General features: G+C 34.0%; 1 protein-coding gene across 14 annotated transcripts in view; it reads left to right on the forward strand.

Annotated features, from left to right (window-relative positions):
* The window catches only part of ARID4B (AT-rich interaction domain 4B), a 215,696-nt gene that overhangs the window by 88,093 nt on the left and 109,441 nt on the right, over positions 1 to 18,162 (forward strand). For all 14 annotated transcript variants that reach the window (XR_012475755.1, XR_012475756.1, XM_074222966.1 and 11 more), the window contains 2 exons: positions 10,462 to 10,572; positions 14,027 to 14,092. Coding sequence is in view for 12 of the 14 variants with exons in the window: in XM_074222966.1 (XP_074079067.1) it covers positions 10,462 to 10,572; positions 14,027 to 14,092 (177 nt within the window). In the remaining 2 variants the exon portion in view is untranslated. The remainder of the gene's footprint in view (positions 1 to 10,461; positions 10,573 to 14,026; positions 14,093 to 18,162) is intronic.

Here is an 18,162-nt window from a genome sequence, read left to right on the forward strand (position 1 = left end):
ACCAAGTTCACAATTTCTTAAATATTTATCTCTTTTTCAGTGTAGATATTTTTTAATCTTTTTAATTTTTTTTATGTTTTTTGCAAGGCAAATGGGGTTAAGTGGCTTGTCTAAGGCCACACGGCTAGGTAATTATTAAGTGTCTGAGACTGGATTTGAACCCAGGTACTCCTGACTCCAAGGCCAGTGCTTTATCCACTGCACCACGTAGCTGCCCCTTTCAGTGTAGATTCTTACATAACTTTCTCTGTTGTTTTCTTTTCTATTTCTTTTCCATTTTATTTTTTGGAAAATTTCTATGTTTTTGTTTTGAATCATATAATCTTGATTATAATGCTTTATTTTGTTTAAGTAATCAGGCATTAATATCTGGCACATAGTAGGTACATACTGAATATTTCTTGATGGGAGATTTTTTTCATGTTGCTACATGCTTTATGATTTCTGTGACATAGCCCTTTTAAGGAATTAATTAGAACATGTAATAATGAAGTTCTGCCACCCATTTGACTTGTCAATGCAACAGCACTCAGTGCCAGTTAAATCAACTAATGACTCAGGTGGTTTGCTATGTTTTTAAGTCTAACACAATCATTTTGGAAGAGGAAAGTCCCTTCATAATCATTTTTACATTTTTTGTAAATCAGAGTCTCTAAAATGACTATTAAATCTTTGCCCACAGTGGATAATCTTTTAAGGAGAGGAACTTATATCTTGACATAGGCAAATTGTCAAACCATATTTTTAATTCCTTTGATCCAAAGAATTTAAGTTAATTGATGATTATCTCTGAAAATTTTGATAATTAATATCTCTTATCTTTGATTTGGAGAGCAGTTGTATCTACCTGTATAAGCAATGCCTAATTTAATAAGATGGCTCTTATCTTCATGTACACACAACTTTTATAATAATGAGATATTTATATTGTCTTGAGACAATCTATTTATCAGCAGTGGCTATTGCTTAAACAAAGACTTTCCAACTTTTTAAAAGATTTTTCCATTACGTTCAAAAGATAGTTTTCAGCATTCATTCTTTTGTAAGCTTTTGAATGCCACTTTTAAAAAAAATTAATTTTTGCAAGGGGTTAAGTGACTTGCCTCACACTGCTAATAAATATCGAGTGTCTTGAGGCCAGTTTTGAACTCAGATCCTCCTGACTCTAGGGCTAGTCCTCTGTCCATTGCACCACTTAGCTGCCCCCAAGTTCTACATTTTTTACCACCATTCCTTCTCTCTGCAAACTCCATGGCAGCCAGCAATCTGATATATATTGTATTTAGTATAATTGTGTTTAACCAGTGGTGGGATTCAGCTGGTTCATACCAATTTTGTAGAACTGTTATCTAATTTTATGTTAGGTTTGATGAACCAGTTGTTAAAAATGGCACTTGAAATCCAGGTTCTCTCTAAGGTGGGTGCCTGGGCAGCCGCCCAATGTGGTAATCACAAATTTACATTCCTTACTTTTTTTGATATTCATTTGAGCAGTATCATTTTCTAAGGGCCCTGCATGTAGTAATATTCATTCCGTTCATAAGTGAAAAAAATTTACGGAACTGTGCTTGTAATAATTCATGCATTTATTTTTTATAACTCATTATACCTTTGATGAATACTACCTTTTAAGTCCCTTGTCTTTGTTATTTCAATAAACAAACATGTAACATAAAGAGAAAAATTGTCAAAAAACTAGGGGGGTGACAAACTCATTTGTTTCCGCTTTGTGTCATGCCCAAAGTTCCCCCGAGATATTATGAGTATGCTAGTATTCCCTGAAGGATGAAACCCATAAGACAGTGGGAAACTGTGAACCAATAGAAATATAGATTTCAAGGATTATCTTATTGCCCATTTTGGAAGCCATGAAAGTAGAAGAAAAAAAAGAGTTAGAATAGGTAGAATGAGTTTGGGTTCTGCTTATGTTCCAACATTGGCTGCTTTCTACACATGGCTGATTTTACTCCATAAGGATATATTTGCTTACTGTGGGTAATGTAACTTAATCTAGTTTTGGGAACCTCTTTTATTGTTTTTTTATTTGAGTATTAAATGAATGAAATATTAAACTTTCTTTTAGTATATCTTTTTGTATAATTAAAACTGACATTAGAGCAGAGAACCAGTTGTTAATTTATTTGAATCCCACCACTGTGTTTAACATATTTCCATATTAGTCCAGCTGTGAAAGAATTAGAACTAAGTGGGGAAAAAAATCATGAGAAAGAAAAAACATGAAGTTTTAAAAAGTGAGCATATTATGCTTTACTTTGCATTCAGATGCCATAGTTTTTTGCTTTGGATATGTATGGCATTTTCCAACACAAGAGACTTTCCAGCTTTATGGAACTGAAGAACAATTTTTTTTTTTTTTTTTTTTTGCTTTCTGACCTCCTGCTTCCCCATAGTCAAGGTGGTACACACTTTGACACAATGACTCTCATTTGATACCCACAATTAGTCCATGAAGCCTCAGGAACAGAAATTATCTCCAATTTTTTTAAGAGAAGAGAAATTGAGTGAGGTTAAATGGTTTCTTCAAGATCATACAGCTATTAGGGGCGGCTAGGTGGCCCATTGAATAGCGCACCGGCCTTAGAGTCAGGAGTACCTGGGTTAAAACCCGACCTCAGACACTTGATAATTACCTAGCCACGTGGCTTTGGGCAAGCCACTTAACCCCATTTGCCTTGCAAAAACCTAAAATAAATAAATAAATAAAAAAGATCATACAGCTATCTGACTAGAAAATCTTACTCCTACTTAAGACAGTGCCTTTTCCTTTTAATCTCTTTGACTCCTAAAAGTAAAAAATCATTTGGTCAGGTATTTAGTAAGTGCTTCCCATATGCCAGTACAATACTAGGCAAAAATACAAAGGCTTAAACAATCTCAGATTAAGCAATCTCTTTTGGAAGGTATTGACAAAGTGCGAATTTCAGGATCTGTGTGCTCTTGTAGGATGTTGAATTCCAGAGAAGTGCAACAGGGCAGGAAATGACAAGATGGCTACTCTGGATGCCATTTTTAGAAGGAAGATCTGTGCCTTGCCAAGCCTTTGCTTTGGATCACTCCCTCCACCTGCTGCATTTGCTCCTTCACACATGTTGCTGAATGAAGGTGGAGAAAATCGCACAACTGCTCTGACTGAATCCACAATAAATTTATGTTATATAACCTTGACTAGTCTAACAGCTTCTAGGCTGTCTTTTTTACATCTACCCAATTAACTCACTATCACATTCACCACAATGGTTCTTCTGAACCTTTTTAACCCTCCTCAAATCTACCCTCTCGACTAAGAACCTTGACTCATTTTTTTAAGAAAAACTGAGCCTATTCACTGAGAGTTCCTTCTTCTTTCCTCCTTAGCCTTCTGCCATTAATTCTTCCTTTACCTTGTCTCACTTGAAAGGGTGCCCTTTAGCTTGCCATGGCTGACTTTTTTTTTTTTACCTTTTTTATTTACTTAAAGATTTTATTTATTTTGAGTTTAACAATTTTTCCCCTAATGTTACTTCTCTCCCCCCCCCCCCCCCCCCCCCCCCCACAGAAGGCAATTTGCCGGTCTTTACATTGTTTCATGGCTACCTTTTAAAGGCACAAGTGATCCCATTCGCCAGTCCATTTCCTCTAGCAGATTGCTTCTGTCATCCTTACTCTCTAACTTACATTCATTCTTTCCATTTACTGGCTGTCCTGATAATTGTTGGCCAATATCTCTCCTGCCTTTTGTGGCTAACTTCCTTGAAAAAAAAGATCATCTGCAAAAGGTATCTCCACTTTCTCTCCTCTCACTTCTTAACTCTAGTTTACTGCTTGGCTTTTGATAACATTTGCAACCCATATTACCTATTTACCAATGATTTCTTAATTGCCAAATCCAGTGAACTTTTTTCCTCCCCTTCTCTCACAACCCTCCTCTTTTCCTTATAGTCAATCTGCTTCTGGTCAATTTCATCTTTGCAACTTCTCTGGAATACAACTTCCTCTCCTCTGACACTGTTACCATTCTAATGCAAGCTCTGATCTCCTTGTATCTAGATGACTGCAAGGAACCTGATGATTGATTTTCCTTTGTGAGTCTCTCCTCACATCCACCATTTCATCCACTTAAGTAATTTTCCTACAGAGTCGGTTTTACTAAATCACCTTTCCTACAGTAACCTCCATTGCCTCCATTTCACTCAGTTCTTAATAAACTACCCTCATTAAACTTTCTCATCTTTTTTACATTTTATGCTCCCTGTGCACTCTGATCCAGTAACATTGACTTCCTTCCTGTTCTTCACACAAGATACTCTCTCTCCAGAATCTGAACATTTTCAGTGACTGTTTTCCTTGCCTGGAATGAATGCTCTCCCTTCTCATCTCTGCCTCCTGGATTTTCTGTCTTCAGTCCCAGTTAAAAGTCCACATTTTATAGGAAGCCTCTCTTTCCCTCTTAATTCTAGTAACTCCTTTTTTTTGGATTATTAACTATCTTGAATTGCTTGTTTGTACTATTTGTACTATATTGTCTTCACCATTACATTTTCAGCTTCTTTAAGGCTAAGGATTCTCTTTTACCTTTCTGCTATTCCCTAGTACTTAAGCACACTCCCATGTGTAAGTTAGACACTTAATAAATGCTTATAGACTGACTGGTTTGAATTTATGTGATTTAGTATTATATGAATTAGAAATTGAGTATATGTAAAGGAGAGTGAGTCAATAATAACTCTAAGGTTTTCAAAGTGAGTGAATAGTGAAGTCAAAGAGGTTTTAGTGGAAGGTTAATAAGTTTAGTTCAAGGAATAATAATGTTGGCAAGTGGAAATATTCTCTAGACAAATGGAGCCTAGGACTTGGACCAAGAATGGAATGAATGAAATTGTTAAATAAGGTGAAAAGAGAAAAACTGGGGGGTAGCGTCATGGCCATCACCTACCTTAAGAGCAGCAGAAGAAAAGGAGTTGCCAAATTAAGACACAGAAGTAATGTTAGTAAAGCAGGAGAACCAGTGTAATATTGTATTTCTAAAGCAAAGGATGTATTCAGGAGGTGGTGATCAACAATGTGGGGTGCTGTGAAAAGGCCAGGAGAGATTGAGGAATTAGAAAAAGCTATTGGATTCAGGAATTAGGTACTTAATAATAACTTAAAATTTTTAATTTATTTAAGGCAATGGGGTTATGTAACTTGCCCAAGGTCACACAGCTAAGCAATTATTAAGTGTCTGAGGTTGGATTTAAACTCAGGTCTTCCTGATTTCAGGACTGGTGCTCATACTTGGCCACTTAGCTGCCCATTATTAATGACTTTTAAGAGAGCAATTTCTGCAGAATTGTTGGGAGTGAGTGGGGTGAGGAGTCTAGAAACCAGGCTCAAAACCCTTAGAAACCCTTTGAAACTAACGGTTGAGTAGCAAATGGAATGAGAAAGTGGAAGCAATAGTTTCAATAACATTTTTGCTATAAATTTTTCGAGGGAGGGAGGGAGGGAGGGAGGGAGAGAGAGAGAGAGAGAGAGAGAGAGAATGAATCATAAATGACTGATAGGCTTCTCATAGCACTTTGTTTTGCTTTATTTACATCAAGTTTTTTATTATTTTTTGCACATGTCATATTATTCCCTTATAAATTGTAAGCTCTCTAGAGAGATAAATATGTTTGCATCCATTTTTTTGTATCACTATTCAGCATCTTAGTGTCTTGGACAAAGAGGGTGTTCAATAAGTAGTAACTTGTTGAATAATAATTACATTTCCCAAACAAAGACTTTCCTCACTTAACCAGAGAACCTAGAGCTCTGACTACCCCCAAAGGCATATTTATAGAAAGGAAAAGATTGAGTCTGTGAGATTATCAAGCATGAAAGTATAGAGTGAAATGATGAAATGTGAGAAAATTAGTGAGAATGGATGGATAGCAGTTAGAGTGAACTCTTTTCTTCTTGACCAGTCTTGGTAACAAAACGATCATTTTTTTTTAAAGCATAATCTGTTTTTTTCAAAAAGTAATTGTGAGCTTGCTTTTATAAAGTTATTTTGAAAATATTTAACTTTTTAGTTTTTGCAAGGCAAATGGGGTTAAGTGGTTTGCCCAAGGCCACACAACTAGGTAATTATTAAGTGTCTGAGGTCAAATTTGAACCCAGGTATTCCTGATTCCAGGGCTGGTGCTCTATCCACTGCACCACCTAGCTGCCCCCAAAATGTTTAACTTTTAATGAGATTTGGTGGATGCGTTTGTTTGATTTTTCAGTTGAAACATGGGTTAGAAAAAGGAAGGTAAGGGAGTAAGATTTGCTTTCTTTGATAAATCTAGTTTAGAGGGGTTTTTTTTAATAAGAGTTCTAGAAAATCAGTATTTGAAGAGCTATTCAGTAAAAGAGAGATTAGACTTGTTCTTGTCCCTAATGGACATTACTGGAACAGTAGTTGGAAGGTACAAAAAGGACAAGTTTCATGAGGGGAAATTTCCAAACAATTTCAGTTTTAAAAAAGTGGAATGAGCAGCCCTGCTAAGTTGTGGGTTTCTTCTCACTGGAGGACTGTAAGTTAAGGCTAGCTTAATCACCTGTAAAGTGGAGGGAATTCCTACTAATATAGAGATTAAACTAGCTGATCTGTGAAGTCCATTCAGAATCATTGTTTCTTTGTATTTGAATGGTAGAGATAAAAATGATAGATGGTGCATGTTAGGAAATTTTGATATTTTTATAATTTAGGTTGACCATGTCCATGAAAGTAGTCACCTGTTTTTTGATTCCTGGTTTAGTTTAGTTTTTTGAATCTCATAATTCTAATTTTATTTATAACTACAAAATCGATATATTCAATATAACCTTAGGAGTAAACTAAAATTTATATACTAGATCATTATTGTTATGTGAAACTTGAAAGCTAGTGCTACATATAGCATCAGAGAAGTTAAGTTTGTTGTTAAACTTGAGCCTTTTTAAAACATTGTCCAGTGTTCCCCCCCTTTAAAAGTTTTAGATTATGAATAATGTTTACAAACTTTTAAAGATTCTTCTGCATATGTGTATAATACAGACATATGTATGCGCACATGTGTATTGTATGTATATATATATATATATGTAAATGACAGGTTCTGATTAATCAGAAATTAATAAGAGCCAGCATTTATTTATCTGGTACTTTAAAGTTTTTGCAAGACTTTTTATGCAAATATTTTCTCGTTTGATCCTTACAACAACCCTGGGAGGTAGGTAGGTACTACCATCTTCCCAATTTATAAAGATGAAGAAATTAAGTTAAGACCATGGTCAAGCACTAGTAAGTGACTAAAGTCAGATTTTAATTCAGTTTACAGAGAAAGTTGTTTTATTTTTTCATTGTATAGAGTGTTTTAAAGCTTTCTTAAACCCATGCTGTTCTAATTTTTTTTAAATGTTTTCATTCATTTTTTTGTTGTTGTTTTTGCAAGGCAATGGGCTTCAGTGATTTGCCCAAGGTTACATAGCTAGGTAATTATTAAGTGTCTTGAGACTGGATTTACACTCAGATCCTCCTGACTCCAGGGCCGGTACTCTTTCCATAATTCATTTTTTCAAACTTAAAAAAAAAACTTTCCCACTTAATAATGTTTTGTTTTTTCCAGTTACATGTAAAGATAGTTTTCACAGCTTACATTTATTCATTCATTCATTCATTCATTCATTTATTTATTTTAGGATTTTGCAAGCAAATGGGTTTAAGTGTCTTGCCCAAGGCCCCACCCAGCTAGGTAATTATTAAGTGTCTGAGGCTGAATTTGAACTCAGGTACTCCTGACTCCAGGGTCTGTGCTCTATCCACTTTGCCACTTAACCACCCACACAGTTTACTTTTATAAGACTTTTGAGTTCCAAATTTGTTCTCCCTGTCTTCTCCCTAAGAGAGCAAGCAGTCTGATAGAGGTCATATATACAATCATTTTTTAACATAATTCCTCAATAGTCATGTTGTAAAAGAAAAATCAAAACAAAAGGGAAAAACTTTGAGAAAGAAAAAAAACAACAAAAAAGTGAAAATAGTATTCTTTGATTTGCATTCAGACTCCTTAGTTCTTTCCCTGGATATGGATAGCATTTTCTATCATGAGTTTTTTTGGAATTGTCTTGGATCATTGTATTGCTGAGAGAACTGAATCTATATTCTAATTTTATTTACTTAAACTTTATCAGATTCTTGGGAGAAAAATATCTTCAAATTTACTGTAACCTTTGGTTCAACATGATGCAGTAGAAAAACAACAGCAACAATAAGGCAAGATACCATTTGGAAGCAAAAAGAAAGATACTCCCTGTTCCTATGGAGCATACATACATTCCAATGGAGGAGGATAGCACATAAAAAGAAGTGAAAGGGACAGGCACAGGTGGAATTATCCCTGCTGTAGTCTTAGTGTCAAAGTCTTTAAAGTCAAAAGTAGAACTCACATAGGAGAATAAAATCTATGTGGCAGAGGGATGCTAGGTTGAGGAGATTCTAGGCAGAGGGGAGTTTCAGGGAGAAATAGCAATTGAGGCTTGGTAGCAAAGTCTGAAAAGTCAGAAGCAGAGCTAGTCAGAAGCAGAGCTAGAGGAGCTAATATTAGCTACTATTTAGATAGATAGCATTTTATATATGTTATTGCCTTTGGAAAAGCTACTAGAATACTTAGTAGTGAAAAGAATTTGATTTTGCAGCTCATTTTGCAGGCCGTTACTGTGTGATCTTGAACAAATCATTACCCTTTTAAAACTTGTTTCCTTATTTCTTAGAGATAATAATATTTCAGTCCCACAAAGTAGAATCAAATAAGAAAATGCATGTAATGTATTGATTGTTCAGTTTAGAGCATTGACTTGGTTGTTATTATGAGGTCATAGCCCACTTCCCTGGTGCTATGTATATCACATGATTAACATTGACATCTTTTTTTTTTCTACAAGATTTTCCCCTTCACAAAAAATAATTGTGTCCCAAAGTTCACTAAAACAAGCACACTTGCTCTCATAGTTTTCCTGCTCTCATGGTTTTCCTGGCATCCTTTCATTAATAAGAAAAATACCAAAATTTGTTGAGTTTCAAGATCTTCAAAAAAAGTTTAGAAAAGCAATGAAGTTATTTTCTTTTAATAGTATTCTTTATGGGGCAGCTAGGTGGCACAGAATTTATCCCAGTAGCATTAATTCTTGTGAACTTTATTCCCCTTATTGAATTATTGGAGAAATAAAAAACTTTGGCTGTAGAAGGAAAGCTATGGAGGTTTTGATACTGTAAAAAGCTACTGAAGCCAGTTCTTCAATTAGAGTACACCTCTTAGGTTCTAATTTTTCCTACCATCAAAAGAGCTGCCTGCTATAAACATATGTTTAAATCCTTTTCTTTTTTCTTTGAATTCTTTGAGGGTATAGATGTAGAAGTTCAAAAGTACTTTCTAAATGGCTGACCAGTTTATAACTTCAATAATGCACAGTGGTTGGGAATTGGTGCTGGGGAGAAATGGAAGGAATAAGCATTTATATTGTACCTTCTGTGTGCTTAGATACCATCCAAAGGCTTTACGAATATTATTTCACTTGATCTTTACATTGATCTTGTGAGGCTTGGTGCTGTTATTATCCCCATTTTAAGTTAAGGAAATTATGGCAGGCAGAGGTAAAGTGACTTGAAATCTCATAGCTAGTAAGCCTCTGAGGATAAATTTGAACTTAGGTCTTTTTAACTCTAGACCCTATGTGCTGTAGCACCAAGCTGCTGTATATCTGTTTTTCTTCTAGCATCTCCAACACTTGTCCTCTTCTGTCATCCTTGTAGATTCAGTTGGTATCAGGTGGAATCTCACTTGCTTTAATTTTATTTTCTCTGATTATTAGTTTACAATATTTTTCATGTGGTTCTTGATAGCATAGATTTCTTTCTTTAATTTTATAGTCTCTGATTATTAGTTTACAATTTTTTTATTTATTTAAGGCACTGGGGTTAAGTGACTTGCCCAAGGTCACACAACTAGGCAATTATTAAGTGTCTGAGGCAGGATTTGAACTCAGGTTCTCCTGACTCCAGGGCTGGTGCTTTATCCACTGTGATCCCTAGCTGTCCCACAATATTTTTTCATTTAATTATTGATAGCTTAGATTTCTTTCTTTGAAAACTTCCTGTTCATATCCTTTGATCCAAGGTGGTTTACCTATAGAATTTGATGTCCTTCCAATTTTTTTTGTCTAATATCTGTTTTTATTTTTAGAATAAGTAAAATGTCAATATTTGATCCATTTAACATTAGGTCTTGGGGGAAGAACTTTTGATTATTTTTTAGACATAGCCATGCCATTTTATTAGATAATATATGTTCTTGATAGTGAATTTATAAAACTAACCTGTGTTTTTTTTCTATTAGAAACACAACATTTACTGTTTAGGGGACTGATTGCTAGAAAAAAAATTGGAGAGATTAAATATTCATTGTTTTCCTTTTTCAGGCCATTGATGAGCCTCCTTATTTGACAGTGGGTACTGATGTGAGTGCTAAGTACAGAGGAGCCTTCTGTGAAGCCAAGATCAAGACCACAAAGAGACTTGTCAAAGTCAAGGTATTAAGATTTTCTTAATTATATATACTGTAAATATGAGTATACAAAATACTGTTTAAATTCTAACTTTTGTAGAATTTGAGAGTTTTTCCTATTGAATTTGATCTGCTAGCTCTAAGAAAGCACAAAACAAGTCAGTGATAGCAACTTAGCATATAATTGGAATAAAATTAGCTAATTAGCTAATTATTGCAGTTATCTAATGTAGCAAAGCCATTTTTCATTCAACTCTTAAAATTAGAGAAAATCCAGTAGGATTTGGATTTAGTTGTTACCTAACCTCTGTCTGTTGAACTTCTCCCCCATCTCTGAAGGAAATGTTAGGCTAATCATTTCTTGGGAAATTGTATAAGAGGTTTCTTCTCAGTTTTGGATTAAATGACTTTGTTTTGATTTCTTCAAACCTGAAAGTCTATAATTCTATAAAAAAAATACCAAGTTTAGTCATTATGTGAATTAATTTTTTCACTCTGAGATAATGTATTACAGTAGCTATTTGGTAAGAAATTGGTTACAAAAGTAAAATCCCCCAAAACTTTGGTAAACTATTAAACATAAAGTAGATTGGAATAGTCTTCTGTTCCATATATATATATATATATATATATATATGTGTGTGTGTGTGTGTGTGTGTATATATCTGAAAATCAAAAGTATGAATTCATATTCATAACTCTGTTAATAATCTATTAAGTATGTATATAATCTAGTATTTTAGAAGAACTCTCTAGCCCTCTCCTACTCTCTGATTACACAGCTGTAATCTTGTAAACGAAATTTGTTACTACCTTTGTAGAGGTATTGGAAGGGGAAAGGGAGGTAATGAAAGTTTTAAAATCCACCAGCTTTACAACTTTCTTCATTTATTAACACAGGAGAGAGGAGTTGCATTTCTATAAGGAGAAGTGAAAAGAATTCTTTATTCTTTTTTCTCCACCTACCTTTCTAGACATTTCATATCAGTCTCCTTTACAGGGTCTAGTTTCTAGCCAGACTTACTAATGATTTGTTCCCCAAACAGCTTCCTTTTCTTTCTTTTTCCCTTTGCAAAAAAGGCTGCGTGCCTGACACCACTTCTTAAAACTTCTAGGCCTTCTTCCAGTCCTGCTCAGGGGTTCTACTTCTAGTAGAAAGTCTTCTCCAGTTCTGCCATTTATCAGTGTTCTCTTTTCTCAGTTTATCTGTGTACATTTTATACTTTTTGTATCTCTTTTCCCTTGTGTAAGCTCCTTGAGGGGCAAGGACTGGTTTAATTATTGCTGTTTCTTTTTCTACATATCCCTAGTAGCATCTTAATAAGTGTTTTTTATTTTGAATTCCTATCTCTATTCTTTGTGTTAGAACTGTTTTACCTTCTGGGGATTCTTTTTGTTTTCCTGAGAGTGGTGAATACTTGGAAAACTTATTTAATATTCTTTACCATCTCACAATTCCACTGGTCCTGGTTCCAGCAGTGTTCCTCAGGCAGAATGTTATACTGCTTAAAATGATGGGCCCAAAGGCTGGAAGACCTGAATTCAAGTGCCACCTCTTAACTCAGACTAGTTCTGTGACCTTGGGCAAGTAAGTCAGTTAATTTTTCAGTGCCTAATTGCAGAGAAGGTATGAACTTGCATAAGAAGATTTGGTCTAGAGAATAAGAGAATAAGAATAGAGGAAAAGCAATTCATCTCAGACTATTCTATTCCTTTAATTGGGAATATTGTTAGACTGTTTTTTTCTTTATTAAATATATCATATCATACGTTGAATATTGAATTTGAATGCCATTGGCTTGTTAGACTAGTAATTTGATTTGCTATAACGTCCTGAATTATGTCTTCATGAATATTATATGACAGTTTATATAAATATATCTAAATGGAATTTCTCCCAGAATTTCTGAAGTTTATTTTATGGTAATAGATCTCTCTTTGTATACTCTGTAAAACTAATTTTACATGAAGCATGAATTACAGCATTTTTATATTAGAAAGAATCTTGGACTTAAAATCTAAAGAACTAGATTTTAGCCTCATTTCTAACAGGGATTTGCTTGTCATTTTTGATAAATTACTTGATTGGAAAGCAGAGACTCTGACTCTTCCACTTCTCTCTTTTAACCTCTTGATGCTGTAATTTCATCATTTGAAAAAATAGATCTAAGGTGTCAAACTCATTGCCCACAAATTTGATGCATCCACCTAGTTAATTGAACCAAATTAAAATGTGATTGGGAAATGTTTAACAAAATTTGCAAAAATAAAGTACAATATAAATGAAATTAACTTGTAGGTATCTAAATCAAAATGTGACCTACAGAGATATTTTCTCTTTGAGTTTGTTACCACCGCACTAAATGATTTATAAGGGCATTACCACCTCTGACGTTATGACTTAAAGATACCCACTTCTGATGACTATACTGTGAAAAATCATTTTTTTTTTTTAGGAAACAGTAATTGTTTTAAAATCTTAATTCTTTTTCAAAGTACTCTAATGAGTTTTTACATTTGATTAATTTAGGTCATTGAGAATTTGGGCACATAGGTGCTTAATTATGATTGCAAATTTAGGCCACAAAAAGCAGTGTATTTTATAAGAATTCTGACTATATAATTAGTCAAACCCATGTAAGAGAACATTGTTCCAAATTCCAAATTTCATACTGTCTATGGGACTGATGTGTTTTGGATCTAGACATTAGGAGATTGTAAGACAGCTTACAAAGTGCATTAGATTCTGGAAAATAACATGGTTATAAAAGGTATTATGATGATTTTATGGGGGAAAAAGATTTTAATGAAAAATTGGCTTCTAAAAATCTTGAGACCTAGTAGTGTTAACACCAAGACACTTTATCTTCGAAAATCAATTTAGCCCTCCAATGTTACTGAATCTGTCTTTAAGAAAATATCTGATCTGATGAATGAATCAATTTTCAGGATAGGAAGATGTAGAAAGGACTGGAAAAATGGAAATATTCTATTTTATTAGCCTCCCTTAGAATAAAACACTGAGAGATTACATATTCTCTCACTGGAGGAGAGGTAGAGGTGTGGCAGAGCAATAATTTTGGTGTCTCCTAAAAATTACAATTTCATCACAGAAGCATTGGTAATGGTAAAGAATTTTAAATTATTCAAATTAAATTGAAGCATAAATATACTAAGTCAATGAAGTGATAGCTAATAGCAATGAACAAAGAATAATATGTTGTATCCTTAAATATGGAGCAATTTAAAGATGAAATCATAAGGGAATTTTGAGAGTAAAATACACTTGAACATGATTTTTTAAATGTATGATTTTCAGTTAATCTATTCAGAACTGGGGTGTTAAGTAAACTGAAACTTCTGGAAACTGAATGAATTAAAAATTTAAATCACTTTAAATAAAAAAGACTAATACTTTACTGAGTTTGAGCTTCTTGAATTATTTGTAAGTGATAACTAATCAAATTTGTACTCTCTAGGTAACATTTAGGCATGATTCTTCAACAATGGAAGTACAAGATGATCACATAAAGGGCCCACTGAAGGTAATTCATTTATTTGGTATCTAACCAAGTAATCCTGATAAGGAAATGTCAGATTCCTTAAAGTGTGTTCTCAGTAGTTATCTGTTTGAATATTTATTTGCTTAGATTCTGTAGTATTTACTAGGATGTTAGTTGTTAAGGAAATTAATGTTATTAATATTAAATATTAGTATTTAGTATTAATTAATCTATGGTATTAAATAGTAAGGGACCAGAAGTATATAATCATCTTACATGTTTTCCCTCACTTCCAACACATGATCAGCTCACCATCCTTTATGATCATACATATCTAGAATATAATGATACCTATGTTGCTTTTTGTATCTGTTATTGATCACAATATATTGCAACCTACTTGTGTTTGTCATTGCTTTTTGTTTTCAAATCGTGGTATTGCCTTTTCTGAGATCAAAAATCCAAATTGTACCTAACTCCCAAGGTTATTGTGAAGATCAAATAAGATAATGTGAAGTGCTTTGTATAGTGCCTGCCACATAGGAAGCACTATAAGAATTAGCTTCTATTATGGGAATTTCCAAAACTGATAGAAATTACAGTATAGCCACATTTTTTTCCTCCTATGTAATTGTTGGTGAAACCTTTATATAAATCATTCTTAAACCTAGTGTTCTGGGGGAAGGGGGTGCTTCTGGTTTTTTAAAATTTATTTTAGAGGGGCAGCTAGGTGGCCCAGTGGATAGAGTACTGGCCCTGGAGTCAGGAGAACCTGAATTCAAATCCAGCCTCAGACACTTAATAATTACCTAGTTTGGGCAAGTCACTTAACCCCATTGCCTTACCCCCCCAAAAAAAAACCTAAAAAAATTATTTTAGAAATAGCACTTTTGGGGCGGCTAGGTGGCGCAGTGGATAGAGCACTGGCCCTGAAGTCAGGAGTACCTGAGTTCAAATCTGGCCTCAGACACTTAATAATTACCTAGCTGGGTGGCCTTGGGAAAACCACTTAACCCCATTGCCTTGCAAAGAAAGATAGAAAGAAAGAAATAGCACTTTCCTTGACTGATCTGTTTTCCCTCACTTCCAATATATGACCAGCTCACCATCCTTTATGATCATGCATATCCAGAATATAATACCTATGTTGCTTTTTGTATGCCTGTTATTGATCACAATATATTGCAGCCTACTTGAGTTTGTTGTTGCTTTTTTGTTTTCAAACCGTGGTATTGCCTTTTCTGAGATCAAAAATCCAAAATACACAGCTATAATATGACCAAGATATTGGTGTTATAAGAAAAAAAGAGAAATGGGTTTTTGAAGTACTGTGGAATGATTGGAAAACATAGTGCCATTTCTCAAATATCCCCGATCTCTGAATTCTGATGCTCATTTCTGGGCCATTTTATTGTCCATTTGCAGTTCCTGTCAAGAAGAGGAATATATATACATATTTGTAAAATGTTGAGATTTGGCTAAGTTAACAGTTACATTGTGAGTTCCAGTTGCTGCCCATGACCAAAAACTAGTATTTGTCAGAATAGTTTTTACACTTGTGGCTTCCTGACTTTAAGGCCTGACCTCTGTTTATATAATGCCACAATGTCCAAAAACAGAAATATCTAAGAGTTTTATTGATTCTTTATGCATTGGATTGTTGAATGGATAAAAAATTCTGTTTTGTTTGGACTTTGCATGAGACATCCTTCTTGACATAGATGAACCCTTTTGGTGAACATTTTTTTTCCCTGATTTGTGCTTTCTTGCTGACAGTGAAATCATTGAACAAAGTTCACATTTGTTCTGAAATATTTTATGAATTTAATGTGTGGAGGCATTGTGTTTGAAGATACCCTATAAAGCTACATTTTACTATAATAAGTTAAGAAGGTTATTTGTAATAAATAACAGACAATGGAATTTTATATTTTCATTGCATCTCAGTTATATGGAGTTTGAAGATATGGTCTGCTATAGAAAATAATCTGTGAAAGTCTGTTTCCTTCCCATGATATAGTAGAATAAAGTTGAAGCAAGAAGAAATTTGGGGTTTAAAATTCACCTCTGACACTTATTAAATATATCCTTCAACCTTTCTTCTATAAAATGGTAAGACCAATACCTGTGCTAGGATATCTACCTCATAGTCATTTCAAGAGTCATTTCAAGTTGAGGTGTAGTACGTGTGAAGGACTATCATTCTTTTTTTTAATTAATATTTTACTTGTTTTCCAATTATATACAATAGTAGTTTCTACCTATCATTTTCTATAAGGTTTTGAATTTTACAGTTTTTTCCCCCATTCCCCCCCATGGAAGACATTTCTGATAATCTTTACATTCTTTCCATGCTATACATTGATCAAAGTTGAATGTGTTGGGAGAGAAATAATATCCTTGAGGAGAAAATAAAACATTACAGATAGCAAAATTATGTAGTACAAAAGATACTTTTATTTAAAAAAAGTTGAAGGTAATAGACTTTGGTCTTTGTTTAAACTCCACAGTTCTTTCTTTGGATACAGATGGTATTTTCCGTCACAGGTACTCTAAAATTGTCCTTGATGATTGCATTGATGGGATGAGCAAGTCCATTAAGGTTAATCATCACTCCCATGTTACTGTTAGGGTGTACAATGTTCTTTGGGTTTTGCTCATCTTGCTCAACATAAAACTGATGCAAATCTTTCCTGGCTTCTCTGAAATCTCATCCTTCTTGGCTTCTAATAAAACAATAGTGTTACATAACATACGCATACTATAATTTGTTCAGTCATTCCCCAATTGATGGACATTGATTCGATTTCCAATTCTTTGCTACCACAAAAAAGGGCTGGTATGAATATTTTTGTACAAGTGATGTTTTTACCCTTTTTCATGATCTCTTCAGGGTATAGGCCCAGTGGTATTGATGGATCAAAGGGTATGCACAGTTTTATTGCCTTTTGGCATAATTCCAGATTGCTCTCTCCAGAAAGGTCAGATGAGTTTGCAGCTCCATCATCAATGCATTAGTAGGACTATCTATCATTCTTTTTTTTGGGGGGGGGGTTAGGTTTTTGCAAGGCAATGGGGTTAAGTGGCTTGCCCAAGGCCACATGGCTAGGTAATTATTAAGTGTCTGAGACCGAATTTGAACTCAGGTACTCCTGACTCCAGGGCCAGTGCTTTACCTACTGCACCACCTAGCCGCCCACTAGCTATCATTCTTAAAGCACTATGTAGATGGCATGTGTTTTTATTACCAAGATAATCCTCACAAATACATAGAACAGTCCCATAAAGATTTTTTTACATGTAATAAATTAGACACATTGATTAATAATTGCCATTGTTTTCTCAAAATTTTTCTTTGGCAATAGTAATGCACATAATCAATTTTATTTCAGAATATGGATAAGAAGGGAAAATCATTTCCTCTTGGCTATATCTTGAAAATTCATCCCCTCAAAACCTCTAAAATTGTGTCACTATCAGCACAGATTTTCATGTTCATCATACTCCACCATTCTTCCCAACTTCAAATGAAATCCTTAATTGAAATATTTATTTGGCCAATGTACAAACAAGCAATTTGGAGAGCAGTTTTAGTGCTTAGAATTTAAGTATTTTAATTGTACCTAATGGTAAAATATAGTCTGCTCTTATGAAAACCTTTTCATAGTTAGATATTTTTTTTAAAAAATTGGTCACCTCCATATAGTTCTTTACACATGATCTGCTTTACAATGATCTGCTTTAAGTTTTCAGGGTCACCTCTAAATAATTGAGAGATGAGATCCTAACAGGACAGATGGGGAAAGGAAGTTATTTGTTCAAGTTGCCCTTCTGATCAATTTCTGCTTCCACATCATTCTGTTTCTGATTTGGGTTTGTTTTTAAATTTAATTATAAGGTATTCTCTTGATTTCTTTTTAATTCTTTTGTATGTGACTTGGGTCAAACCACTAATTTTTTATCAAGTGTATGAAACTAAAAATTATTATTGCATTGATTTTATTTAGACTTCTTGGAATATTCAGATGCAGAGGTAGTTCCTGGTTAAAATGTTCCTAAAGAAAATAATTCCAATATACTCCAGAACATGATTGATTATTTATAATTGTATT

Source organism: Macrotis lagotis, chromosome 2, assembly GCF_037893015.1.
Source record: "Macrotis lagotis isolate mMagLag1 chromosome 2, bilby.v1.9.chrom.fasta, whole genome shotgun sequence".
NCBI classification, from domain to species: domain Eukaryota; kingdom Metazoa; phylum Chordata; class Mammalia; order Peramelemorphia; family Peramelidae; genus Macrotis; species Macrotis lagotis.